Source organism: Bombina bombina, chromosome 3, assembly GCF_027579735.1.
Source record: "Bombina bombina isolate aBomBom1 chromosome 3, aBomBom1.pri, whole genome shotgun sequence".
In the NCBI taxonomy this organism is placed as follows: domain Eukaryota; kingdom Metazoa; phylum Chordata; class Amphibia; order Anura; family Bombinatoridae; genus Bombina; species Bombina bombina.
The window spans coordinates 1,186,901,875-1,186,929,413 of NC_069501.1; the positions used below are offsets into that span (position 1 = coordinate 1,186,901,875).

A 27,539-nucleotide genomic window follows, 5' to 3' on the forward strand; every position below is an offset into this window, starting at 1 on the left:
GTATTAGGAACAACAGTAACACAGCTGCGTGAAACAAATCACTTTACGAGATTAAATCGTTTTGCTTACCATCACCTATTGCAAAAAGACATTAGTAGCTCTGCTCTTGACTTCAATACTTGTGGCTGCTGTTCTCATTCTCATCTCGCATCCGGCAAGGCAGTGTTTAGATGTGTTGCTCTAATTAATCCGTGTAGAACGCTGAATCACATTACATTAGTTCCGCTTTTGGTGCTAGTGCATAAAATCGTAATAACTTGATCATTAAATTATTTAATTTTCATTTTATTATTCAGTCAGCTCAGGGGGGCCACGGGGGGGGGGGCAGGGACATTTTTACAGGGGCACGGGCCCCTGTAGGCCCCAGTGTAGAACTGCCACTGGATACTGCTGCAGGAAATAGAAAGGGGTTCAGGAGGATATTTGCAGCTTAACCACTTGAGTGTTAATGACGGCTTAGAGCCATCGCAAATTGTCTCAGTCAGGTGCTAACGACGGCTCAGAGCTGTCTCCCACCTTGAGGGAGATCTGGGGGCTCCCATCTGCTCCTACCCAGGCGATCTGGCCTGCATAGTGACAGGCATCGCCGGGGGCTTCACGTTTTAATCGGTGACGTCACGCACAATGACATGATGATGTCACCGCGCAACTTTATTTAAAAAATACAATAGACAGTATAGAGAAATGGGGCATGCTGCTTAGAAGGCTGTATCTCAGGCATCTAAGCAGCTACAGACCTCCAAGACCTCCAAGACCCACCGTTGGAAAGGTAATCGCCTAACCTTTCCAATGGTATAAGTCTTGGGGATCTGAAAAAATAAATAAAAAAGTTTAAAAATATATATATTTAAAAAAATGAAAAAATAAAAACCCCTCAAATCCAGCTTAGCACCCAGGTGGGAAAGTGCTTAGCACTCAAAGGGTTAAAGGATACTGAACCCAATTTTTTTCTTTTATTATTCAGATAGAGCATGCAATTTTAAGCAAATTTCTAATTTACTCCTATTATAAAATTTTCTTCATTCTCTTGGTATCTTTATTTGAAAAAAATGGATTGTAAGTTTACAAGCCAGCCCATCTTTAGTTCAGCACCTGGGTAGCGCTTGCTGATTGATGGCTAAATGAAGCCACCAATCAGCAAGCACTATCCAGGTGCTGAACCAAAGATGGGCCTTAGATTCCTGCTTTTTCAAATAAAGATACCAAGAGAACGAAGAAAAATTGATAAAAGAAGTAAATTAGAAAGTTGCTTTAAATTGCATGCTCTATCTGAATCACAAAAGAAAAAAAAATTGGGTTCAGTATCCCTTTAATCTAAAGTAAGAATTTAAGATGACTAAGGAGTAGATTGTCCCTTTAAGCACTGACACTGTTAGCAGTAGACCAGCTTCCTGTGAAATATCTATTTACCATGTAATGTGCAGCACCTCACCCATGTTATGCATTATTTTCTGACACAGTTTTAATCCATTAAGCATTTCCTCCCTAACTGTCATCTATTCAGCTCTTAGCAGATATCTTTGTACTTCAGCCAGCAAAACCATAAATCAATATCAGAGCATGTGCTGTAAACAACGTTGGGACCTTTGTGTGTTTCTATTTCATAGGGATGTGCCTATGAAACTGGTCAAACCAGAGCCTTATTGAAACAAGCCTTGCAGTGCAGATATAAAGTGCTAGAAGGCAGAGATCACTGAACTCCAAGAGGAATTATCTGTTATTGCTGATGTCCTGGCAAAAAGACTAAAATCCTTTTTTTCACAATATCATGCTTGGCTATTGCACCAGGCAGAAGGAATCCTAGGATGAATGAACGGAATCCCCATTCTCATGAAGACTTTCAGAAACTGGAGACAATCCAGAGCATCTACATTGCTATTTCTGCTGTGCTTCATCAGGCAATTCTGTCAGAGTAAGTGCATGTGCTGTTGTGTGCACGATGGGTTGACTTGTATCCTAGCAGGATTTTGTGCTGTCATTATAGTGAAGCTGTCTCCTTAAACTAAATGGCTTTATTCTGAAGCTGGCTTAGAATCGGAAGATCTGTGCATAAATCTCTTTAACCTATTAACTGCCAGACATCACTGATCAACAGTTAAGGGATTAAACGCATACATAGAAAATGTGCTAGCATTTATTGCAATTTGTATTACTAAACCTGACCTCTTAAAGTTGTAAGATTATTGGCTAGATACAAAACTTTAGCTTCAAAGTGAAGCAAAAAAGTATTGTGCCATCTACTCTTTATTACTAACCACTTGTGATTTTAAATAGCAAAATAATTCCTCAATATGAAATTATAAAAATGTGATCCCTGACATATGCGTAGTCATTAGTATGTTTTGTTTTATTTCCTTTAATAATTAAAATATCTGTTAGAATATTATATTGTTCCATTATATATTTTTTGTTCATTAACTCAGCTATCGGATCATTAATGTATTTTTAGAAATGTTTAATGCCAGCTTCTATTTCTAAGAGCAATATGTACCTTTCAAGCACTATAATGTAATTTTTTTAACATGGTTTATATTACATACATTTTTGCTACATTTATTGTGTATTTAGAGGGTGGATCTAGTGTAAATCTATTTATAATCTGCAAGGACTTTCCTCTACATTTCTCTGCTGTACTGTAGATGTCATTCACAGTAGATAAACAGGGATGGGCATTTGCTTTGCTCTGCAGAACATGTGTGTGTCTGTTCGTACAAAATATATTTGGATTTATTGCAAATTTTCTAAACCTAAAGTATTCAGATATTTCTCTAGACATTTTCTAAGGTATACTCTTCATAAGAGATTGTGACTTTTCCATTATTAATACAGTATTTTACCTTAATACACTGCTAAGAAAGATACTGCACAGATTGCTGGTTTATGCAAAATCCTAAAATGTATTTAAATACAGACGTATATAAGGTCTTTAAATGGGCTTGCATAAGAATAAAGATATATTTATGAAGTACAAATATTTTTTAAAGTGGAATTCTATTGTATTAATGAAATGTACTAATTCTGATTAGGACACAGCATGTGATGGGTGGGTACATGAGTCTACCCCTTAAATAATAATTAATATTATAAAATATTTTTTATTAATATATTTTAATAGTTTATATTTAATATTTTATTAACGCGCAATTGAAGATAGCAATTTTTCATGTGCGCTAACCTGATTGCGTTCTAAGTAGCGCACCCAGATGCTCGTTATGCATATTTTACATTCCTATGTTCTTCACATAGAAAATAATGTACTTTTTATTATTATTATATATATATATATATATATATGATATTGTTAATGTAACATAGACCTATACATCAATAGATATACAGGTATAGGAATTTATATATATATATATATATATATATATAAATATGTATTTACAATAAAAAGTACATTATCCTGTAAGTGAAGAACATTGGAAGGTGAAATATGTACTGTAATTATACAATAAAACACATAAATACATATGTATATATATTTATATATATAATACTTAGACATGTGTATATATATATATATATATATATATATATATATATATATATGGTAAAGCCCTTTGCATCACTTTTTTCTAACACCTTATACCATCTATCTATGAGCCCTTATAACTTTTTTATTAGTTTTTTAAAAATAATATTTATCAATATTTATTTGAGTGTAACTGTACTTTTACATGTACTTATGTTGTATTAAATGTAACTTTTCTTCCCCTAACCTTTACGCAAGCTCTGAACTTGCACTAACCCGATGAGCGTAAACTGCATACTTGTAATACACGCACTATTTTCGTTGGTGCAAAAAGTTGAGAAAAACCCAATAATGCTTGTGCTCTACAGTTACTGTGCCACTCGTAGTCTACCCCATGTTGATAAAATACCAGCTGGGTGGTAACCGTAGGCATTAACTGTTAGCCACAAGTTGTGTTGTTGATGTTAAAGTGGCAGTCTACAATATAATTTTTATTGTTTTAAAAGATAGATCATTTCTTTATTACCCATTCCCAAGTTTTGCATAACCAACATAGTTATATTAATATACTTTTTACCTCTGTGATAACCATGTATCTAAGCTTCTGCATACTGCCCCCCGATCACATGACTTTTTATTTCTTATCTTTTGACTTGCATTTTAGCCAATTAGTGCTGTGTTGTGCTGACTCTTAAATAACTCCATGGGCGTGAACACAATGTTATCTATATGGCCCACATGAACTAGCAGTCTTCTGTTGTGAAAAGCAAGATAAAAAGCATGTGATAAGAGGCTGTCTTTAGTGGCTTAGAAACAGGCAGAAATGCAGAGGTTTAAATGTTATAAAGTATATTAATATAACAGTGTTGGTTGTGCAAAATTGGGAATGAGTAGTAAAGGCATTATCTATATTTTTAAACAATAGCAATTTTAGTGTTGACTGTCCCTTTAAGCTCATAGATTTCTCTTTCTTTTATGTCATTAAAACATCTAGTATCCATATTAATGTGAGAACTGGGTGAGTGTAAAAATATAATACATTTTATAAATTCTGTATAGGATAATTTATAACCAGTATAGTTCACAACAAGAACAAAGTGCTAGAACGGCTTAGATGACATCCTTTATTGAAGTTAAAATTAGGTTAAAGGGACACTGAACCCAAATTTTTTCTTTTGTAATTCAGAAAGAGCATGCAATTTTAAGCAACTTTCTAATTTACTCCTATTATCAAATTTTCTTCTTTCTCTTGCTATCATTATTTGAAAAAGAAGGCATCTAAGCTTTTTTTTGGTTTCAGTACTCTGGACAGCACTTTTTTTATTGGTGGATGAATTTATCCACCAATCAGCAAGGACAACCCAGGTTGTTCACCAAAAATGGGCCGGCATCTAAACTTACATTCTTGCATTTCAAATATAGATACCAAGAGAATGAAGAAAATGTGATAATAGGAGTAAATTAGAAAGTTGCTTAAAATTTCATGCTCAATCTGAATCACAAAAGAAAAATGTTGGGTACAGTGTCCCTTTAACCAACGAGGGCTGAATACAACATGCATCCGAAAATAAAGAATTAAAAAGAGTGAAGTTACTCTTCACTGGCACTGTTTTTAATTCTTATTTTCGGATGTATGTTGTATTCAGCCCTCGTTGGTTAACCTAACTTCAATAAAGGATGTCATCTAAGCCGTTCTAGCACTTTGTTCTTGTTGTGAACTATATCGTTTGTGCACAGCTATTGGGCTACCTGACATCTATTGGGACTTGACCCTGTATCCAGCGTTCATTTCCGGAAGCCTATCCGTGAGCGGTGAACAGATTAACAGCTGAGTTACACCCAGGATCCACTCAGCGGTACAAAACACAGGCCTGTGTAATCCTAACCAAGGTTTTGCAGCTGAGCGACCAGGAAGGAGATATCGCATATGAAGACAAGTGAGTGCTTTCCGATATCCTCATTTGTCTGTTATTACTGCACAACACTATTTTGTGTCACGGACTCCCGGTTGTCGTTCATATTGGGGACTTCTCTGTCCCTTAATTACTTTGCACACACACGCTGAGGGATACTGTGTGATCTTTGTCACGTCATCAGGGCGAACAGTTAGTGCTGTAGCATTAGTGTGGATGTTAATTTATAACCAGTGTTATTGTCGGCTTCATATCCCTTTATAAAATCTGAATTTTGGTTAGATTAAAGTTTACCAAACATTTTTATGGTAATAATAACATAAGTTTTATTCCACTTTATGGAATAACATGATGCAGCAAAGTGAAAAATTGCTATATTCTAACAGGTATAGAATCCTGCATTTTGGTGTTTTCGGAAAGGTGAACTGACTAACCTACAAGTAAACAAGGCTTTCAGCTAGGAAACCTGTCCACCTGTGTTCATGGCCAAATGCTTGTGCAGCACTGGTTATTATTCTCACACAACTAATCCAGTCAGCTAAAGTTATTAAGAATAAAAAGAATCCTCCTAAACTGTAGAACTATTGAAATCATGAAAACATCTGAATGCCTTTAGTGGATTCTGCAGGATTATGAAATCTGACCCTGCAATATGCAACACACCGATTCCTTGATCAGTGCAGGACCTCATTTATATCTGTTCCTAAGAGATAAGATAAACATATTCAATATGTGTTTAAGGGGTATGCCTGGACTGCAAGACAATGCAATTTTTGTACATTTAAATACTTTTAAAACATGTATTATATATACAGCTCTCACTGTGTTCTTAATCTGCATATGGAAGGCTTCACAAGCCTAATCCTGCCTCATATCTGTATTTTATTTGCTGTATTATTTCATAATTTCTGCTGAAGCCAAAAAAGGGAGAATTTGGCCAATGAAAAACTATTGCAGCAAACAAAATGTTAATCAGGTCTGATAACATTCAGATCAGGTCTAATAACATTCAGACTATGTTAAACTATTGGAAGACTGCAGACAAATGTTTTAATAAAAGAATGTTTACTTTTTTTTTCATTTGCAGGCAAAATAGGTAAATTAAATAATTAAAGTATATTACAATGGTTTTATTACTATATATAATTAAATATTTTATGGGGAATTGGAGATTGCTGTCCCTTTAAATTTCACCAGTACCATTAACAGAGGGCGGATCTCAGTGGCTAGAATAGAACTGACTGACAGGCAGAAGATTATGTAAGCGCATTGGGTGAGTCTGGCAGGTTTTCATGACAAATTCAAGAAAGGCCAGTTAGGTGATAGAAAGGCTAATTAGAAGGAGATTGATTTAGCTAAAATGTGATATAATTAGTATGTGTATTATTGTTGCTTAGTGTGTGCTGAAAAAATTACACATTTTCTAGATGTTCAACAGTGAAAATAATATAATTTTACAAGAGTGGGCTTGGGAGGTTTGTTAATATTTATAACAAACGCACTTATTCTGTGGAATCATTTTGCAGGATTAATGTGAATCAATATATGTTAGATGTGCTATATAAGAGTGTATAGAAAATTGTAATGTTGGATTTGCAGTTTATTATTTATTGTCTGGAATAATTATGTCAAGAAAGAAGAAACTTTAAAGGGACTAGAAACCCATTTTTTCTTTTGTGATTCAGTGAAAGCATTGAATTGTAAACAACTTTCAATTTTATTTCTATTATCTCATTTGTTTTGTTTTCTTGGTATCCTTTGTTGAAAAGCAAATCTAGATAATCTCAGGATCTGCTGATTAATGGCTGCACATGTATGCCTCATGTCATTGGCTCACCCACATGCATTGCTCTTTCTTAAACAAAAGATACTAAGAGAAGGAAGAAGCCAAATAGATAATAGAAGTAAATTGGAAAGCTGTTTAAAATCGTAATCTCTATCTAAATCATGAAAGAAACAAACATTATGTTTAATGTCCCTTTAGGGCATTTCCTTTTTGTAATACAAGAACTGGAATTCTATAGGCTAGATTACAAATGGAAGCTATTTAGCACTTTTGCTTGAGCGTAAACTTTGCTTTTTGTGTGTGTTGGCAAAAAATCCCTAACAACAAACATCTCAACAAACAGTCACTTCTCACATTCACCATTTCATCACAGTCACTTCTCATATTCACTATCTCATCACTGTTACTTCTCACATTCACTGTCTCATAACTGTTACTTCTCACATTCACCATCCCATCACAGTCACTCATCACATTCACTATCTCATCATAGTCACTTCTCACATTCACTATCTCATCCCAGTCACTCCTCACATTCACTATCTCATCACAGTTACTTCTCACATTCACTGTCTCATCACTGTTACTTCTCACATTCACTATCTCATCACAGTAACATAGTAACATAGTAGATGAGGTTGAATAAAGACCGAAGTCCATCGAGTTCAACCTATACAAATCTAAAATATATACAAAAAGCTCCAGTTAAGCTTAAATAATCCCACTAAAAGGTGACCCATTTAGAACTAGCAATCATATCCATGAATTTTGTTTATAGACAGAAATGTATCCAAATAATGTTTAAATGTATCTAGGGTATTGGCATTCACTATCTCCTTTGGTAATGAGTTCCACACTTTTATTGCTCTTACAGTGAAAAAACGTTTCCGTTCCAGGAGATTAAATCTCCTTTCCTCCAACCTTAAATTGTGACCTCTGGTCACAAACAATTTTCTTGGAATAAACAGAGCTTCTGCCATCTCTGTATATGGGCCTTGAATATATTTATATAAAGTAATCATGTCACCTCTTAAGCGCCTTTTTTCTAAAGAAAACAGACCCAGTTTGGCTAGCCTCTCCTCATAGGTTAAATTCTCCAATCCCCTTATTAGCTTTGTGGCCCTTCTCTGGACTTTTTCTAGTTCTGCAATATCTTTTTTTGCGATTGGTCCCCAGAACTGCACTCCATACTCAAGGTGAGGTCTTACCAGGGCTTTATATAGTGACAGAATTATGATTTCCTCCCTTGAGTCAATGCCTCTTTTAATACATGCTAGTATCTTATTAGCCTTTGAAGCTGCTGCCGTGCATTGTGCACCCATCTTTAGCTTGTTATCTATTACAACCCCCAAATCCCTTTCCTCCTATGTTTGGCTAAGTCTTGTCCCATTTAAATAATACGTTGCCTGCTTATTTTTACTTCCAAAATATAGAACCTTGCATTTTCCCCTAATAAATCTCATTTTCCATTTACCTGCCCATACTTCTATTTTTTGCAGGTCCCTTTGTAACGAAAGTTCATCCTGCTCTGACCTAATAACCTTACTTTAGTATCATCTGCAAAAATAGAGATGTCGCTATTTAATCCTAGCTCCAAGTCATTTATAAAAATATTAAAGAGAATAGGGCCTAGCACTGATCCCTGGGGTACTCCACTGATTACCTTTGTCCAATCTGAGTATGATCCATTTACTACTACTCATTGCTCCCTCTTTTATCCAGTTATTTATCCACAAACTAACATTTTCAGCTATTCCCAGTCTCCTAATTTTGTGCATTAATTTCTGATGTGGCACTGTTTCAAACGCCTTTGCAAAATCTAAGTATATCACATCAACTGATTCCCCTTTATCTATATTTTTACTCACTTCCTCATAGAATCTAATTAGATTAGTTTGACATGATCTATTTCTCCTAAAACCATGTTGATTAGAACTCATAATCTTGTTTACACGAATATGCTCATCAATATAATCCCTTATAATCCCTTCAAATATCCTCCCCACTATTGATGTCAGACTAACTGGTCTATAGCTTCCTGGATCATCCCTACTTCCCTTTTTGAAGAGTGGCACCACATCAGCTTTACGCCAATCCTTGGGTACCATGCCTGAGGATAATGAGTCTTGAAAAATTAAGAGTAGAGGTTTGTCTATAACAGTGCTAAATTCCCTTAACACCCTTGGGTGTATTCCATCTAGGCCTGGAGTTTTATTTACCTTAATATTATCTAATGTGTTCCTGATATCCTCTATACATAAACCAATTAATGGTATGGGCTGGCATGTTCTATTTTGTTCCAAAGTATCATCCAATGGTTCCTCTCTTGTGTATACTGAAGAAAAAACTGGTTTAGTATCTCAGCCTTCTCCCTGTCACTGTTAATCATGCTACCCTCCCCAAATTTTAATGTACCTATATTGTCTTTCTTAGATTTTTTGCTATTTATGTACTTAAAGAACCTTTTAGGGTTAGATTTAGAATCCTTTGCAATTAATTTTTCATTTTCAATTTTGGCTAATTTGATTGCTTTTTTGCATGCTTTGTTACATTCCTTATAAATATGGAATTTTGAGTCGGTACTATTTTCTTTGAATAATTTAAATGCCCTACGTTTTTTCCTAGTTTCTCTTAACACATTTATATTCAGCCACATTGGCCTGGATTTTTTTAATTTTTTTTTATAACCATATGGTATTTGTTGATATGTATATTTATTTAACAAAGTTTTAAATGTTATCCATTTATCCTCTGTATTTTTATTAGAAAATACTTTGTCCCAATTTATATTATTTAATGATTTCCTTAAATCGTTGAATTTTGCTTTCTTACAATTAAACATCTTGGTTAAACCTTTAAGACACTGCTTATGAAAATAAATTTCAAATGTGACCATGTTATGATCACTGTTACCCAAATGTTCTTTGACTTCTATGTTTGATATTATATCTGTATTATTTGATAGCACTAAATCCAATATAGCTTTACTCCTAGTTGGCTCCTCTATTAATTGTGCCAAGAAGTTATCCCTGAGAACATTTATAAATCTATCCCCCTTAGCTGAATTACTAGTTTCATTGGCCCAGTTTATATCAGGGTAGTTCAAATCTCCCATAATTACAGCACTGTTATTAGCAGCCTTACCTATTTGTATTAGTAGTTGAGTTTCATCCAAGTCACTAATGTTGGGGGGCTTGTAGCATGTTCCTAGTAATATTTTTTTAGGATTTGTCCCCCCACTCTTTATTTCCACCCACAGGGTCTCTACATTGTCGCCTGTATCACAAATATCTTCCCTTATTGTAGGTTTAAGGTTAGGTTTAATATACATGCAGATTCCTCCACCCCTTTTCTTATTTCTGTCCCTCCTAAATAAAGTATACCCCTCTAAGTTAACTGCCCAGTCATGTGAATCATCCCACCAAGTTTCAGTTATACTGATAACATCATAGTCCTCTTCTGCAACTAAGAGCATCAGCTCCCCCATTTTACCCGTCATGCTTCTTGCATTTGTTGACATACATTTAATTTTCATGTGCTTTCTGCTGATACTTGGTGTGCTTTGCTCCATACTTTCTAATGTGACATTTCTTAAGTCATCTCTTCCTTGAGATATTAAAGGACTGACAGATTCACAGACTGATCTCTCTATTCTATTGTGTTCTAACTGACCCTCCCCCCTTTGCCTAGTTTAAAAGGTTCTCTAAACGTGCTACCATCCTTTCCCCCAACACACCTGCACCCATGTCATTCAGATGCAATCCATCCTTACTGTACAAATTGTACCCAAGTGAAAAGTCAGCCCAGTGCTCTAAAAAAACAATTTATGCTTACCTGATAAATTTATTTCTCTTGTGGTGTATCCAGTCCACGGATCATCCATTACTTGTGGGATATTCTCATTCCCAACAGGAAGTTGCAAGAGGACACCCACAGCAGAGCTGTAATATAGCTCCTCCCCTAACTGTCATAGCCAGTCATTCGACCGAAAACAAGCCGAGAAAGGAGGAACCATAGGGTGCAGTGGTTACTGTAGTTTAAATTTAAAAATTACCTGCCTTAAAATGACAGGGCGGGCCGTGGACTGGATACACCACAAGAGAAATAAATTTATCAGGTAAGCATAAATTGTGTTTTCTCTTGTAAGGTGTATCCAGTCCACGGATCATCCATTACTTGTGGGATACCAATACCAAAGCTAAAGTACACGGATGAAGGGAGGGACAAGGCAGGAACTTAAATGGAAGGAACCACTGCCCGTAAAACTTTTCTCCCAAATATAGCCTCCGAAGAAGCAAAAGTATCAAATTTGTAAAATTTTTAAAAAATATGAAGCGAAGACCAAGTCGTCGCCTTGCAAATCTGATCAAAAGAAGCCTCATTTTTAAAGGCCCAAGTGGAAGCCACAGCTCTAGTGGAATGAGCTGTAATCCTTTCAGGAGGTTGCTGTCCAGCAGTCTCATAGGCTAAGCGGATTAAGCTTCTTAGTCAAAAAGAAAAAGAGGTTGCCGAAGCCTTTTGACCTCTCCTCTGTCCAGAGTAGACAACAAACAAAGCAGATGTTTGACGAAAATCTTTAGTAGCTTGTAAGTAAAACTTTAAAGCACGGACCACGTCCAAATTGTGTAACACAAGGATGGAACAACAATCTCTTGATTGATATTCTTGTTAGATACCACCTTAGGTAAGAACCCAGGTTTGGTATGCAGGACTACCTTATCCGTATGAAAAATCAGATAAGGAGAATCACATTGTAAGGGAGATAGCTCAGAGACTCTACGAGCCGAGGAAATAGCTACCAAAAAAAGAACTTTCCAAGATAAAAGCTTGATATCTATGGAATGAAGAGGTTCAAACGGAACTCCTTGAAGAACCTTAAGAACCAAGTTTAAGCTCCATGGTGGAGCAACAGGTTTAAACACAGGCTTGATTCTAACTAAAGCCTGACAAAATGCCTGAACGTCTGGAACATCTGCCAGACGCTTAACTAGCTGACAATCCTTTTTCCAAACCTTCTTGGAGAAAAGATAATATCCTAGCAATCCTGACCTTACTCCATGAGTAACCCTTGGATTCACACCAATAAAGATATCTACGCCATACTTTATGGTAAATTTTCCTGGTGACAGGCTTTCGTGCCTGTCTTAAGGTATCAATAACTGACTCGGAGAAGCCACGCTTTGATAAAATCAAGCGTTCAATCTCCAGGCAGTCAGCCTCAGAGAAATTAGATTTGGATGGTTGAAAGGACCCTGAAGTAGAAGGTCCTGTTTCAGAGGCAGAGGCCATGGTGGAAAGGATGACATGTCCACTAGATCTGCATACCAGGTCCTGCGTGGCCACGCAGGTGCTATCAGAATCACTGATGCTCTCTCCTGCTTGATCTTGGCAATCAGTCGAGGGAGCAGAGGAAACGGTGGAAACACATAAGCCAGGTTGAAAGACCAGGGCGCTGCTAGAGCATCTATCAGTGTTGCCTTGGGATCCCTGGACCTGGATCCGTAACACGGAAGCTTGGCGTTCTAGCGAGACGCCATGAGATCCAGTTCTGGTTTGCCCCAACGATGAATCAGTTGTGCAAATGCCTCCGGATGGAGTTGCCACTCTCCCGGATGAAAAGTCTGACGACTTAGAAAATCCGCCTCCCAGTGCTCTACACCTGGGATATGGATAGCTGATAGGTGGCAAGAGTGAATCTTTGCCCAGCGAATTATTTTTGAAACTTCTAACATCTCTAGGGAACTTCTCGTTCCCCCTTGATGGTTGATGTAAGCTACAGTCGTGATGTTGTCCGACTGAAAACTGATGTACCTCAGAGTTGCTAACCGAGGCCAAGCCTGAAGAGCCTTGAATATCGCTCTTAGTTCCAGAATATTTAATGGAAGGAGAGACTCCTCCTGAGTCCACGATCCCTGAGCCTTCAGGGAGTTCCAGACTGCACCCCAACCTAGAAGGCTGGCATCTGTCGTAACAATTGTCCAATCTGGCCTGCGAAAGGTCATACCTTTGGACAGATGGACCCGAGATAGCCACCAGAGAAGAGAATCCCTGGTCTCTTGGTCCAGATTCAGTTGAGGGGACAAATCTGTGTAATCCCCGCTCCACTGACTGAGCATGCATAGTTGCAGCAGTCTGAGATGTAAGCGTACAAACAGCACTATGTCCATTGGCGCTACCATTAAGCCGATTACTTCCATACACTGAACCACCGAAGGGCGCGGAATGGAATGAAGAACCCGGCAGGAATTTAAAAGCTTTGATAGCCTGGACTCCGTCAGGTGAATTTTCATTTCTACAGAATTTATCAGAGTCCCTAGAAAGGAAACTCTTGTGAATGGGGATAGAGAACTCTTTTCCTCGTTCACTTTCCACCCATGCGACTTAGAAATGCCAGTACTACGTCCGTATGAGACTTGGCAATTTGGAAGTTTGACGCCTGTATCAGGATGTCGTCTAAATAAGGGGCTACTGCTATGCCCCGCGGCCTTAGGACCGCCATAAGTGACCCTAGAACCTTTGTAAAGATTCTTGGGGCTGTAGCTAATCCCAAGGGAAGAGCTACAACTGGTAATGCCTGTCTTAAAAGGCAAACCTGAGAAACCGATGATGATCTTTGTGTATCGGAATGTGAAGATAAGCATCCTTTAGATCCACTGTAGTCATATATTGACCCTCCTGGATCAGTGGTAGGATGGTACGAATAGTTTCCATCTTGAACGACGGAACTTTGAGGAATTTGTTTAAGATCTTTAGATCCAAAATTGGTCTGAAGGTTCCCTCTTTTTTGGGAACCACAGATTTGAGTAAAAACCCTGTCCCTGTTCCTCCTTTGGAACTGGATGGATCACTCCCATAACTAGGAGGACTCATACACAGTGTAAGAATGCCTCTCTCTTTATCTGGTGTGCAGATAATTGTGAAAGGTGAAATCTCCCTTTTGGGGGCCGTTCCTTCATGCTATCTTAGAGTCAGCAGCAGGCTTTTTTACCTGCTTACCTTTTTTCCATGTCAGGTTTGGTCTCCAGACCGTCTTGGATTGAGCAAAAGTTCCCTCTTGTTTATTATTAGAGGAAGTTGATGCCGCACCTGCCTTGAAGTTTTGAAAGGCACGAAAATTAGACTGTTTGGCGCTAGATTTGGACCTGTCCTGAGGAAGGGCATGACCTTTTCCTCCAGTGATATCAGCAATAATCTCCTTCAACCAGGCCCGAATAGGGTCTGCCCCTTGAAGGGAATGTTAAGTAGCTTAGATTTTGAAGTCACGTAAGCTGACCATGATCTAAGCCATAGCGCTCTGCGCACCTGTATAGCAAAACCAGAATTCTTAGCCGTTAGTTTAGTCAAATGAACAATGGCATCAGAATAAAAGAATTGGCTAGCTTAAGTGCTCTAAGTTTGCCAAGTATGTCATCCAATGGAGTCTCTACCTGTAAAGCCTCTTCCAGAGACTCAAACCAGTACGCCGCAGCAGCAGTGACAGGGGCAATGCATGCAAGGGGCTGTAGGATAAAACCTTGTTGAATAAATATTTTCTTAAGGTAACCTCTAATTTTTTATCCATTGGATCTAAAAAAAAAAAAAAAGCACAACTTTCCTCGACAGGGATAGTAGTACGCTTTACTAGAGTAGAAACTGCTCCCTCCACCTTAGGGACTGGACTGTCCCATGTGGTGGCGTCTATTGGAAAAAAAATTCTAAAAATAGGAGGGGAAGAGAACGGCACACCTGGTCTATCCCATTCCTTATTAATAATTTCTGTAAACCTTTTAGGTATTTGGAAAAACATCAGTACACACCGGCACTGCAAAGTATTTATCCAGTCTACACAATTTCTCTGGCACTGCAATGGTATCACAGTCATTCAGAGCAGCTAAAACCTCCCTAAGCAACACGCGGAGGTGTTCAAGCTTAAATTTAAATGTAGAAATATTAGAATCAGGTATCTTTTCTGAGTCATTAACATCACCCACTGACTGAAGCTCTCTTTCCTCAGCTTCTGCATATTGTGAGGTAGTATCAGACATGGTTCTTAAAGTTCTTAAAGTGTCAGTATGCTCTGCATTTTGTCTCACCCCAGAGCTATCTCGCTTACCTCTAAGTTCAGGTAGTCTGGCTAATACCGCTGACAGTGTATTATCCATGACTGCCGCCATGTCTTGTAAAGTAAACGCTATGGGCGCCCTAGATGTACTTGGCGCCATTTGAGCGTGAGTCCCTTAAGCGGGAGTGAAAGGGTCTGAGACGTGGGGAAAGTTAGTCGGCATAACTTCCCCCTCGTCAGATTCCTCTGGTGATATATTTTTTAAAGACAGAAAATGATCTTTATTGCATAAAATGAAATCAGTACATTTGGTACACATTCTAAGAGGGGGTTCCACCGTGGCTTTTAAACATAATAAAAAAGGAGTTTCACCTATGTCAGACATGTTTATACAGAATAGCAATGAGACTAGCAAGCTTGGAAAACACTTTAAATCAAGTTAACAAGCAAATATAAAAAACGGTACTGTGCCTTTAAGAAAAACAAATTTTGTCCGAATTTGAAAAACAGTGAAAAAATGCAGTAAATCAAACGAAATTTTTACAGTGTGTATAATAGGCTAACAGAGCATTGCACCCACTTGCAAATGGATGATTAACCCCTTAGTTCAAAAAAACGGATAAAAAAAACGAAATAGACGTTTTTTAACAGTCACAACCAACTGCCACAGCAAGCTGTGGCCCTACCTTCCCCAATAAACGACTTTGGAAAGCCTTTGGGCCCTTTAGAGATGTCCTATAGCATTCAGAGGGCCTTTGAGGGAAGCTGGATGTCACAGTTTGTAATTTTAACTGCACCAACTGTAACTTTTATACTACAACAGTGGAAATTGTTTCTAGTCAAAATTTAAGCCAGCCATGTGGAAAAAACTAGGCCCCAATAAAGTTTTATCACCAAAGCATATATAAAAACGATTAAACATGCCAGCAAACGTTTTATATTGTAAATATCATAAGGGTATTACCCCTGGGAGTAAGCATGATACCAGTCGTTATTAAATCACTGTATTCAGGCTTAACTTACATTAATCCGGTATCAGCAGCATTTTCTAGTGTTTTCCATCTCTAGAAAAAATTATAACTGCACATACCTGATAGCAGAATAAACTGCACGCCATTCTCTCGCTGAAGTTACCTCATCTGTGTAATCCCCTCAGACATATGTGAGAATAGCAATGGATCTTAGTTACAACCTGCTAAGATCATAGAAACCTCAGGCAGATTCTTCTTCTATTTACTGCCTGAGATAAAATAGCACAACTCCGGTACTATTTAAAAATAACAAACTTTTGATTGAAGAAAATAAACTAGCTATATTTAACCATTCTCTCCTACAACGTCATTGCTTGTTGAGAGTTGCAAGAGAATGACTGGCTATGACAGTTAGGGGAGGAGCTATATTACAGCTCTGCTGTGGGTGTCCTCTTGCAACTTCCTGTTGGGAATGAGAATATCCCACAAGTAATGGATGATCCGTGGACTGGATACACCTTACAAGAGAAATCAAACCCCTCATTTTTACACCATGTTTTTAACCATGAATTAACAGACCTTAGCTCCTTCTGCCTTACTGAATTAGCACACTGCACTGGTAATATCTCAGAAAATATTACTTTCAAGGTCTTTGATTTAAGCTTGCTACCTAAGTCCCTGAAGTAATTTTTTAGGACGCTCCATCTCCCGCTGATTCCTTCATTAGTACCAAAATGCACCATGACTGCAGGATCAGACCCACATCCCTCTAACAATCTATCAATACGCTCCACAATATGCCTAACACGAGCCCCTGGAAGACAGCAAACTGTTCTATTTAAAGGGTCTGGATGACAAATTACCCTATCAACTTTCCTAATAATAGAGTCTCCTACCACCAACATCTGTCTCAGGCCCTGACTTGTATGCCCCTCTTCCATGACTGAAGGACTGTTAACTATAGTATGCCCCTCTACCATATCTGAAGGACTGCCCACCATAGTATGCTGCTCTTCCACAGCTAAGGGACTGTTCACTATACTAGGCAAAAAAGCCCTCTCTGACACTACCACCCCTGAACTGATATCCCCAACATCTTCACTTAATCTGGCAAATCTGTTGGGGTGTCCCAGCTCAGAACTGGCCTGTCTCTTCCGCTTACCTTTACCTCGCCCTCTAACCAGCTAAATCCTGGAGTCTCCTCATCTGAATCCTTCCCATTCCCACTGCTAGAACCATTAACAATTAGCTCAGTCCTATCCATTTCCCTTTCAAGTGTCTGAATTTCATGCAGTGTTGCAATTCATTCCTCCAGAACTCCAATATGAGTTTCTAAAGAGACAATATGCTCATATTTACCACAAACATATAAGCCCTGAAGTGGCTGCTCCAGTGATGCAAACATATGGCAAGCTGTACACTGAATAAGATTGGCACACATTCTTGCTGAAATATTTAACGTAAAAGTATAAAATAATTATATTTCCCCTTGGTTACTCCAAATCTTTGTTTGCCTAACTACCTTGGTTAGCTAACTATTATACTTAAAGGGCCATAATACCCAAATGTTTAAACACTTGAAAGTGATGCAGCATAGCTGTAAAAAGCTGACTAGAAAATATCTCCTGAACATCTCTATGTAAAAAAGAAAGATATTTTACCTCAAAAGTTCCTCAGTAGCCACCTCCCATTGTAAAGGATTTCTAAGCAGCATTTTAGTGTGTCTGTCCTAGGACAGCTGAAAGGATGAGCCTCGTGAACTCTCATATTATTTTACCAATCAGGTAAAGGAAGCTTACTATGAAATCTCATGAGAGTTAAGTCAAATCTCATGAGATCACAGTAAGAGTTCATGACCTCAGCACTGCTGATTCTGATTGGCTGCTGTTCATTTCTTCATTTTTTTATTTTTTTTACCTGCAGCTGAGCAACAGCTGAGTATAACTTTTTACACAGAACTTACTCTGCTGAGCTGAAGAAATTGTGAGGTAAAATACCTTCCTTTTTTACATAGAGATGCTCAGGGGATATTTTCCTGTCAGCTTTTTACAGTTATACTGCATCAGTTTCAAGTGATTTAGCATATGAGTATTATGTCCCTTTAAACAGATAATCTTACTTTAACAGAGAATAAATACAAACACCACTTAGAGCAACCTCAACAGAGTTAATGTGCTAAATTTATAGGCTTGCAGCAAGGCCCACACAGGGGAAAATAACCCTTCCCCTAATTACCCACACAGGAAACAACAAAAAAATGGAATGGAAGAAATAAAATGTTTTTCTTTTTTAAAAATGCAACCCTTGAAAAACAAAATATTTATAAATTAGATTGGTTAGCTAACTATTATACTTAAACAGATAATCTTACTTTAACAGAGAATCAATACAAACACCACTTAGAGCAAGCTCAACAGAGTTAATGTGCTAAATTTATAGGCTTGCAGCTAGGCCCACACAGGTGAAAATAACCCCTCCCATAATTACCCACACAGGAAACAACAACAAAATGGAATGGAAGAAATGTTTTTCTTTTTTAAAAATGCAACCCTTGAATAACAAAATATTTATAAATTAGATTGGTTAGCTAACTATTATACTTAAACAGATAATCTTACTTTAACAGAGAATCGATACAAACACCACTTAGAGTCACTTCTCACATTCACTATCTCATCACAGTCACTTCTCACATTTAATATCTCATCATAGTCACTTCTCAAATTCACTATCTCATCACAGTCACTTCTCACATTCACTATCTCATCACAGTCACTTCTCACATTCACTATCACATTCACTGTCTCATCTCAGTCACTCCTCACATTCACTATTTCATCACTGTCACTCCTCACATTCACTATCTCCTCACAGTCACTTCTCACATTCACTATCTCATCACAGTCACTCCTCACATTCATTATCTCATCACAGTCACTCCTCACATTCACTATCTCATCACAGTCACTTCTCACATTCACTATCACATTCACTGTCTCATCTCAGTCACTCCTCACATTCACTATTTCATCACTGTCACTCCTCACATTCACTATCTCATCACAGTCACTTCTCACATTCACTATCTCATCACAGTCACTTCTCACATTCACTATCACATTCACTGTCTCATCTCAGTCACATCTCACATTTACTATCTCATCACAGTCACTTCTCACATTCACTATCTCATCACAGTCACTTCTCACATTCACTGTCTCATCACAGTCACTTCTCACATTCACTATCTCATCACAGTCACTTCTCACATTCACTGTCTCATCACAGTTAGTTATCACATTCACCATCTCATCACAGTCACTTCTCACATTCACTATCTCATCACAGTCACTTCTCATTTTAATTATTTATTAACCAATTTGACATGCAATTACATTGACATAACTGAATAGATAATACAAAAACAAAAACCTCAGGAATCCCTGAAGATACAGTACCATCAACATAGTTATACACAATGTCACAACGTTTTTGTCATCACAATATTATACATAACTTTAACTAATACATACTATTATAGTTAGCAATTTCAATACATACTTCTATATAAGCATTAATTGGTACTGACACCTTATTTGCGTATCTAATTGGAGATTTTCTATATACTAAAAAAAAAAGAAAGACAAAGAAAAAAAAAAGGAACACAGACACAAACGGAAAAAAAAAAAAAAAGGAAAAAAGGGATAACCCACTTCTCTCCCTCAGTTCTCCCGGCCCCCACCCCTTCGGTACCCCCCTGCCGAGCCCTTATGACTAGTTACATAGGGTATTCATTATTCGCTATAGCCTGTTCCATGTAGATTGTACCCCTAAAAGGTGCAATTATCTGCCTCTGGATATTATCTGGCATACTATTAATTATACTTTTCCATTTGAAAAATAATTTTTTGACTTGCATTTCTGAATTTACGGATGTATCAATTTGTTCTAACGTGATTTGGTTTTGAAGTTTTTGTTTAAATTCTTTCAGGTTTGGGGCTTTTTTAGACTTCCAATATTTCAGTATTAGGAGCCTTCCTGTAATAATTATGGTATTCAACTGACACGTGTTTTTAAATGCAGTTTCTTCCTGGTTAATAAAAAAGAAGACATTCTTATCAGTTATTTGGAACTTGCATTGATTAATTTTACTGACCCAATTACCTATCTTGTACCAGAATGTTTTAACTTTATTACAAAACCAAAAACAATGCTGTAGATCTGCACTGGTATTCTTGCATTTCTGACAGGATGTTACACTTTTATCCCATTTAGCTTTAACCTGCGGGGCAATATACATTCTGTTTATAAATTTCGTATGTGTCTCCCTCCAAGAGGTGGAGACTGTTGCTCTATCAATCAGGCTAAAGCTTTCTTGAATCCTTTCTGGCGAGACCCGCCAGGTTTCCGCTAACTTTTGTAGATTATTGAGGCCGTTTAGAGAGATAATCAGTCTGTATATTGTTGAGATACTGTGTCTGCCTGCCTTAAAAAGATTTATAATAGGTTCTATTTGATCCCAAGAGTCTATTGCCAGATTACTTTGTAATATTTCTTGTATATAGTGTCTAATTTGTAAAAATGCATAAAATTCTTTATTGTCTATCTCAAATTCTTGTTTAATTTTAGTGAAGGTCTTACAGGTCCATAATTCTTTATCTATCAGTTGATGTACCTGATTAATCCCTTTTTGAGCCCAGTTTTTAAATATCTTTGAGTCCAGTGCGGGCACAAAGCTGGGGTTTCCCAGAATGGGTAAATATATAGAAAAAGAACTAGAAACATCCAAGATCTGTAGTATTTTTTGCCATGCAATAATTACCATCTGAACGACCGGCAGACATTTAACTTTATGAGGCCATTTGTCTTTAGATATATGGAGTAGGGCAGTAAGGGAATATGGGTATACTAAGACTCTTTCCAGGGGGAGGGCTGCGTAATAATCGGCTTCAGTCAGCCAGTCCAATTCAATCTTGCCTATACAGACTAAGTTGTACCTCTCTATGTCAGGCAGCGCTAAACCTCCTTCCGTTCTAAACAACATAAGTTTCTTATAAGAAATTGCCCTTCTTTTTCCACCCCATAGAAATTGTATGCATGCTTGTTTGAATCTATTAAGGTCCTTTTTTTTTATTATTATTGGCAGGTTTTGCATTAAAAATAGCAATTTTGGGAATAATAACATCTTAATTAAGTTAGTTTTGCCTGTCAATGTAAGCTTGAATTTAGCCCACTTCTCCATGTAGTGTTTTATTTTAAGAAAGATTGGTGGGTAGTTAAAATCATACCAGTCTTCAAAATTGATTGATAGTTTAATGCCCAGATAAGTAAAGTTGTCCTTTGTTTCTCTAAAAGGAGGGTTTTGTAGCGAGTTCTTATTTTTATTTAGCCAGTAAATTTCTGTTTTTGTAAGGTTAACTTTATAGCCCGAAAAAAAACCAAAGTCTCGTAGTATTTGGTTTAGAGCTGGGATATTTTTTTTTGTATTAGATAATAAAACTAGTAAATCATCCGCATATAGTAATGTTGTTATCTTTCTTTTGCCTATATTAATCCCCTCCAGTTCTTTCCTGATCTGAATAGCTAGAGGTTCAAGTGCTAGATTAAATAAATAAGGGGACAATGGACATCCCTGTCTTGAACCCTTATGTAAAGAGAAATATTCCGTAATGGACTCATTGATAATAACAGCAGCCGATGATGATTGATATATTACTTGTATAAACTGGGAGAAAGGGCCCTCGACTCCATATTTCCCTAATACTGTAAATAAGTGATCCCAGGTTATGGAGTCGAAGGCCTTCTCTGCATCAATTGATACTATTGCTGCGTCTATATCTGTAGTGTGGGCCTTCCTTTCTGTTTGTTTTTGATATGTGTTTAATACAAGTTGAATTTTACGTAGATTGCGTGATGAATTTCTGCCTGGCATAAAACCCACCTGATCTTTATGAATGAGTGAGCCAATAATATGTTTAAATCTATGTGCAATTATGGACATTAAAAGTTTATAATTGCTGTTTAATAGTGAGATCGGCCTATATGAGCCGATCTCTTCTGGGTTTTTATTTTTTTTGAGAATCAACGTTATAAGTGATGCTGCGAAATATTTTGAGCATGCGTTATTCTTAAAAAAAAGTTGGTTAAATAAGGACACTAATAATGGTGCAATATCCTCCGCGAGTAACTTATGAAGTTCAGCGGGTAGCTGATCTGGGCCTGCGGCTTTGTTGGATGCCAGTTTTTTAATTGCATTAGTTACTTCAAGTAGTGTAATGGGTAGATTTAATTCATCCACGCTCGACTTATCTAACCTTGGGACCCTTATTTTATCCCAAAATTCATTTTTAGTTTGCGCGTCTATTACTGCCTCTGAGTAAACTTCCTTAAAATATGTACTAATATAGTTTTGAATTGCTGTTTTATTTACAATACGGTCTCCTATGGTTTTAATAGCTAAAATTGGCTCCTTTTTTTTGGGGCTCTGGTTAAATTTGCTAAGGCCTTACCTGCTTTACCCCCATGTCTGTAAAAAAAAAATCTCTTCCTAAGATCATCTTGAGCCACCTTTTGTGTCATAAATAATTCTCTCTCTTTTTTGATTTTTTGATATGTTAGCCAAAACACCTCAGATGGATCACTAATATAAGAGTTATATGCGTTACGTAGTTGTGAGGCGAGTTCTACCTCTCTGGCCACTAGCTTCCGCTTTTGTACTACCAAATATGCTTTTATTTCGCCTCGTATTACTGCCTTAAAGGTCTCCCATAAAGTTTCTGTTTTGACTCCGCTCATTTCGTTATTCTGCATAAATTCTAACCATTTTAATCTTAGCCATGCCTTAAATTGTGTATTGGTTGTAAGGTATCTGGAGAAAAAAAATCTATTGAAATTCATTTCTTGCGGATTACCTAATTTAATGTGCAAGGTGATAATGGCGTGATCTGAGATAAGAATTTCCTGTATTTCAGGTTTCAATTCTAGGCGCAGCATTTTATCACTTACAAGGAAATAGTCTATCCTAGACAACGTGCGATGTGCATGTGATTCGCATGTAAATTTTTTCAGATCTGGATTTTGGATCCGCCAAATGTCATTAAGATGTAGTAGATTAGAAAAATTCTTAAATATTTTGGCTTCTTGTTTGCTATTTTTATTTAATGATGGCTTCAGTCTGTCCAATGTGGGGTATTTAACTAAATTTAAATCGCCTACCACAATTAAATTTTCAGAAAAATGGGGTAATAACCTTCTTTGTAAATCTATCCAGAAGGCATTATCTATTTTATTAGGGCCATAAATATTACAAAATACAAATTTCATTCCCATTATTTCAAGTTGCATAATAAGATATCTCTCATCTTGGTCTGTCTCCATATTGAGTATTTTAAATTGGATTTTTTTGTGAAACAAAAGGGCAACCCCTTTTTTCCTATTCAGACATGGTGTACCCACCACCTCACCTACCCAGTCAGTTTTAAGTTTACCTAATTAAATTTCATTCAGATGCGTTTCTTGAAGAAAGGCAATATCTACTTTATGTCTTTTTAACTGTTTTAGTATTTTTTTGCGCTTCTGTGGCGAAGTTATCCCCCCGACATTCCAAGAGGCAAGATTAAGTACCTTATTCATTTAAGATTAAAAAATAGATAAAAAAAAGTAAAAAAAATATCAAGCATCAGACAGTTAAAAAAAAAAAAAAAAAAAAAAAAAAAAAGAGGATCGGGTAATGGAGGGGGGGGGGGGAGATAGAGAGAAGGAGAGAGAGGGGAACAGAGAAAAAAATAAAAAAATTAAAAAAAAGAAAAACCGACAAAATTAAAAACCAAAAAATACTGAACCGTATCAGCCTTATTGGCTTGGTTCGGGCGCAGTACACAAAATATTATGTAGCTCCATGTATACATATTTATAGATGTTGTAATATCATTCTCTATACACCTATTCGATTTAAAGTGCAATACTTTTCAATTTTGCAAATTCCCTGGCTTCCTCTGGAGTATTAAGCGTCTTCTTTTCTCCCTCTGTTAGGATCTTAATTTTTGCAGGGTATATGACTGTGGCTTTAATCGCTGCCTGAATCAGTTTCGTACAAATTGGGGTTATTTCTTTCCTTTTTTGTGATGTCTCAGATGAGTAATCCTGAAACATTAAAATAGATTTACCTTCCATGATTAATGGGGCTTTCTGTCTATAACATTGCATGAATTTTACCTTATCCTGGAAGTTTAGAAATCTAGCTATAATCGGTCTTGTTTTAACTGTTCCATCTGGTAAAGTTTTAAGTGGCCCTAGGCGATGTGCTCTTTCGACTATTAAAGGTAGTAAATTAGGTGTTATCCCTAGTCTCTGGGGTATTAACTGTGAAACCAGTTGTATTAAGTCTTGAGGTTCACTTACTTATGGTATGCCCAAGATTCTGACATTATTACGACGTGAACGGTCTTCTAAGTCAGTTAATTTGTATTGTAAACTTGCTATCTGTGTATTCTGTTCTTTCATTATATATTCCTGTGTTATTTTGGCATCCTCTAAATCAGATATGCGTTGTTCCGCTTCATTAAGTCTTGATGTAAAATGTTTGATTTCTGTTGTCAGATTATTTATATCTACTTTGATTTGATCGAATTGTGGTAGCATAAGTTCTGCTAACTGTTTAACTATGTCCTGTGATTCTGCGCTGATAGTATCTGTTGTAGAAACTATTGTAGGTAAGTTCCCTGTATTATCAGTACTAGATCTATTTTTCCTGTCTCTGGCTTTAACTGGCATATTTGGTGATTGTGACTTATAATTAGTGATGAATCTCTCCATATGCAGGGAGTTTATTGCGTGTATTCTTACTAAAGAAAACAGTAAAAATAGGCAAATAAGAAATGGCCAGGATAAATGCCACAGTAAAATGAGAGAAAGATAGGAGATAGAGGAAAAACAACAAAGAAAAGAGAAAGTTAGTCTGAGGTAACTTGTGAGTATTTGTGTTTAGGTATAGCCTATTTCTGTGTGCGTAGGCTCCCACCCACGTTCACTCTTGTGTGTACGGAGCAGTTCCCCTTATAGAAAAGAAGAAATAAATATAGCTCTTAGCTCTACTTAAAATAGTGTAACATACAGTGATATCTTATCTTATGTAGTCTTAAATTATGCCAGAGATAGTGACTGTAAATCTCTAGTCTGTCATACTCTATTATATTTAAGCCTACTGTTTATACAGAGGATCTGGGACCTTTTTTCCCCCCCCCAGTCCAGTAAACCTGGTTTCCACTCTCACAGGCCTACTTATTCTGCACAACAAATATAATTGGTCTATAAAGACCCTTTAGCAATACAAACAACATAAACAAGTTTTACATAATCACATTGACTGCAAGATAGTCAACTCCCTTCAGAAGCAAGTTTAGCACCTTATACCAATTTCTTGTTGTATTGTGATTATGATTTTTATCAGCACTCTCTATTTTTGTTATCTTTCCCCCTTTTTTTTTTACAATATATAGGTAGCTTAAACACTTAATTAGCGCTAAATTTTTTATCTTTGCATTTCTCCAGTCAAAATTATTACATATTCAACTCAGCGAACCTTAATAGACTTAAATTACACTTTTTACCAGAGGTAGATAGATAATTACTCCTCACAATATGTAGTATTATTTAATATGAGCTACCATGGTTAGCATTTACCATGCATGAGTAAGAATCGCTTTGAAGCCTTTCTTAATACACAAGATATATATAATGTATGATTTATCCAGCCCACATCAGTACATTTTCAGTGCAATAAATCTTACAAGCTTTAAATAATACTTTTAAACAGGGATAGGCAGATAGCTATTCAATGCAGTGCATAATATTGTTTAAAATAGGTTACTATGTTTAACATTTGACATGCACATATTACAACCCTTTTAAATCCTGTATGTGCAAGTGACTGCCAGCTCAGCTTCTCCGGGCTCTCTGTCCCTTTCCTTGATTATTACAGCCACTTGATCAATGAATATATCTCTCCAAGTAGAGCCGTTGTGTGTTTAACCAGAATATTTAGCAGTTTATGCCATTCATAGATCTGAGATTAATGCTGCTGCAAATATCCCCTTGTGACAAAAAACTTTTTTTCCTCCAATTATTCAATGTTGGTGCGGTATCTGTGTCAGGTTGTTGGTCTAACCCCTTCACTATGGGCCTTTTGTTAGTGTCTCACTTCTCTGCAGCCTTTCGCCCCTCACCAGTTCTCTCTTACTAGTGCTCACCAAGTGTGAATGGGCTACTTAGTTCTGCAGTGTCTGTAAAGGATTGCCGGTCTCTTACTTTATGACATACCCCCCTCCAGTTGCCTTACCAGAGTCCACCAAGTCGCGGCTGGGGTATTTCTATACCGTAACAGTTCTCCACTCTTATCACGTTGTTAGGCAGCCCACTTGCACAGCTTACGCCAATCTTATGCCTGTTGTTTTCAGCTGATTTGATTTTACCACTGTTTGCGCTGTGGTACTATGCCTCCTGGGTTCTCCTCTGCGTTGCTTGGCCACAGGCCAGATAACGGTCAGTATGGGCCTGGGAAAAAGGCCTCTTTCCCCTGCGTAGGATCCAGTAATGCAAACTGCTCACTGCAGGAGCTGTAATATCCGCCGGCCGTCTAAAGAAGAAGGAACACGGCCCCAAGGATTGTTTGCCGGTGTCGTGAGAAGCGGCTGTACTCCTTCTCGCTCTGAGTAGGGCCACACTAACTCCGTGCGTGACTCCGCCCCTTCCGCTCCTTCCGGATCCTCCTCATCACAGTCACTTCTCACATTCACTGTCTCGTCTCAGTCATTTTTCACATCACTATCTCATCTCAGTTACTTCTCACATTCACCATCCCATCAAAGTCACTTCTCACATTCACCATTTCATCAGTCACTTCTCACATTCACTATCTCATCACTGTTACTTCTCACATTCACCATCCCATCACAGTCACTCATCACATTCACTATCTCATCACAGTCACTTCTCCCATTCACTATCTCATCTCAGTCACTTCTCACATTCACTATCTCATCACTGTTACTTCTCACATTCACCATCCCATCACAGTCACTCATCACATTCACTATCTCATCACAATCACTTCTCACATTTACTATCTCATCACAGTCACTCATCACATTCACTATCTCATCACTGTTACTTCTCACATTCACTATCTCATCACTGTTACTTCTCACATTCACTATCTCATCACTGTTACTTCTCACATTCACTATCTCATCACTGTTACTTCTCACATTCACCATCCCATCACAGTCACTCATCACATTCACTATCTCATCACAGTCACTTCTCACATTCACTATCTCATCTCAGTCACTTC

At 37.3% G+C, this 27,539-nt stretch overlaps 1 protein-coding gene across 1 annotated transcript in view; it reads left to right on the top strand.

The window, feature by feature from the left end:
• Positions 1-1,688: 1,688 nt before the first annotated feature.
• VSTM5 (V-set and transmembrane domain containing 5) overlaps positions 1,689-27,539 on the top strand; it is a 99,385-nt gene continuing 73,534 nt past the window's right edge. Inside the window, exon 1 of the mRNA XM_053708619.1 lies at positions 1,689-1,912. Coding sequence (XP_053564594.1) covers positions 1,810-1,912 — 103 coding nt within the window. The 5' untranslated portion in view covers positions 1,689-1,809. The remainder of the gene's footprint in view (positions 1,913-27,539) is intronic.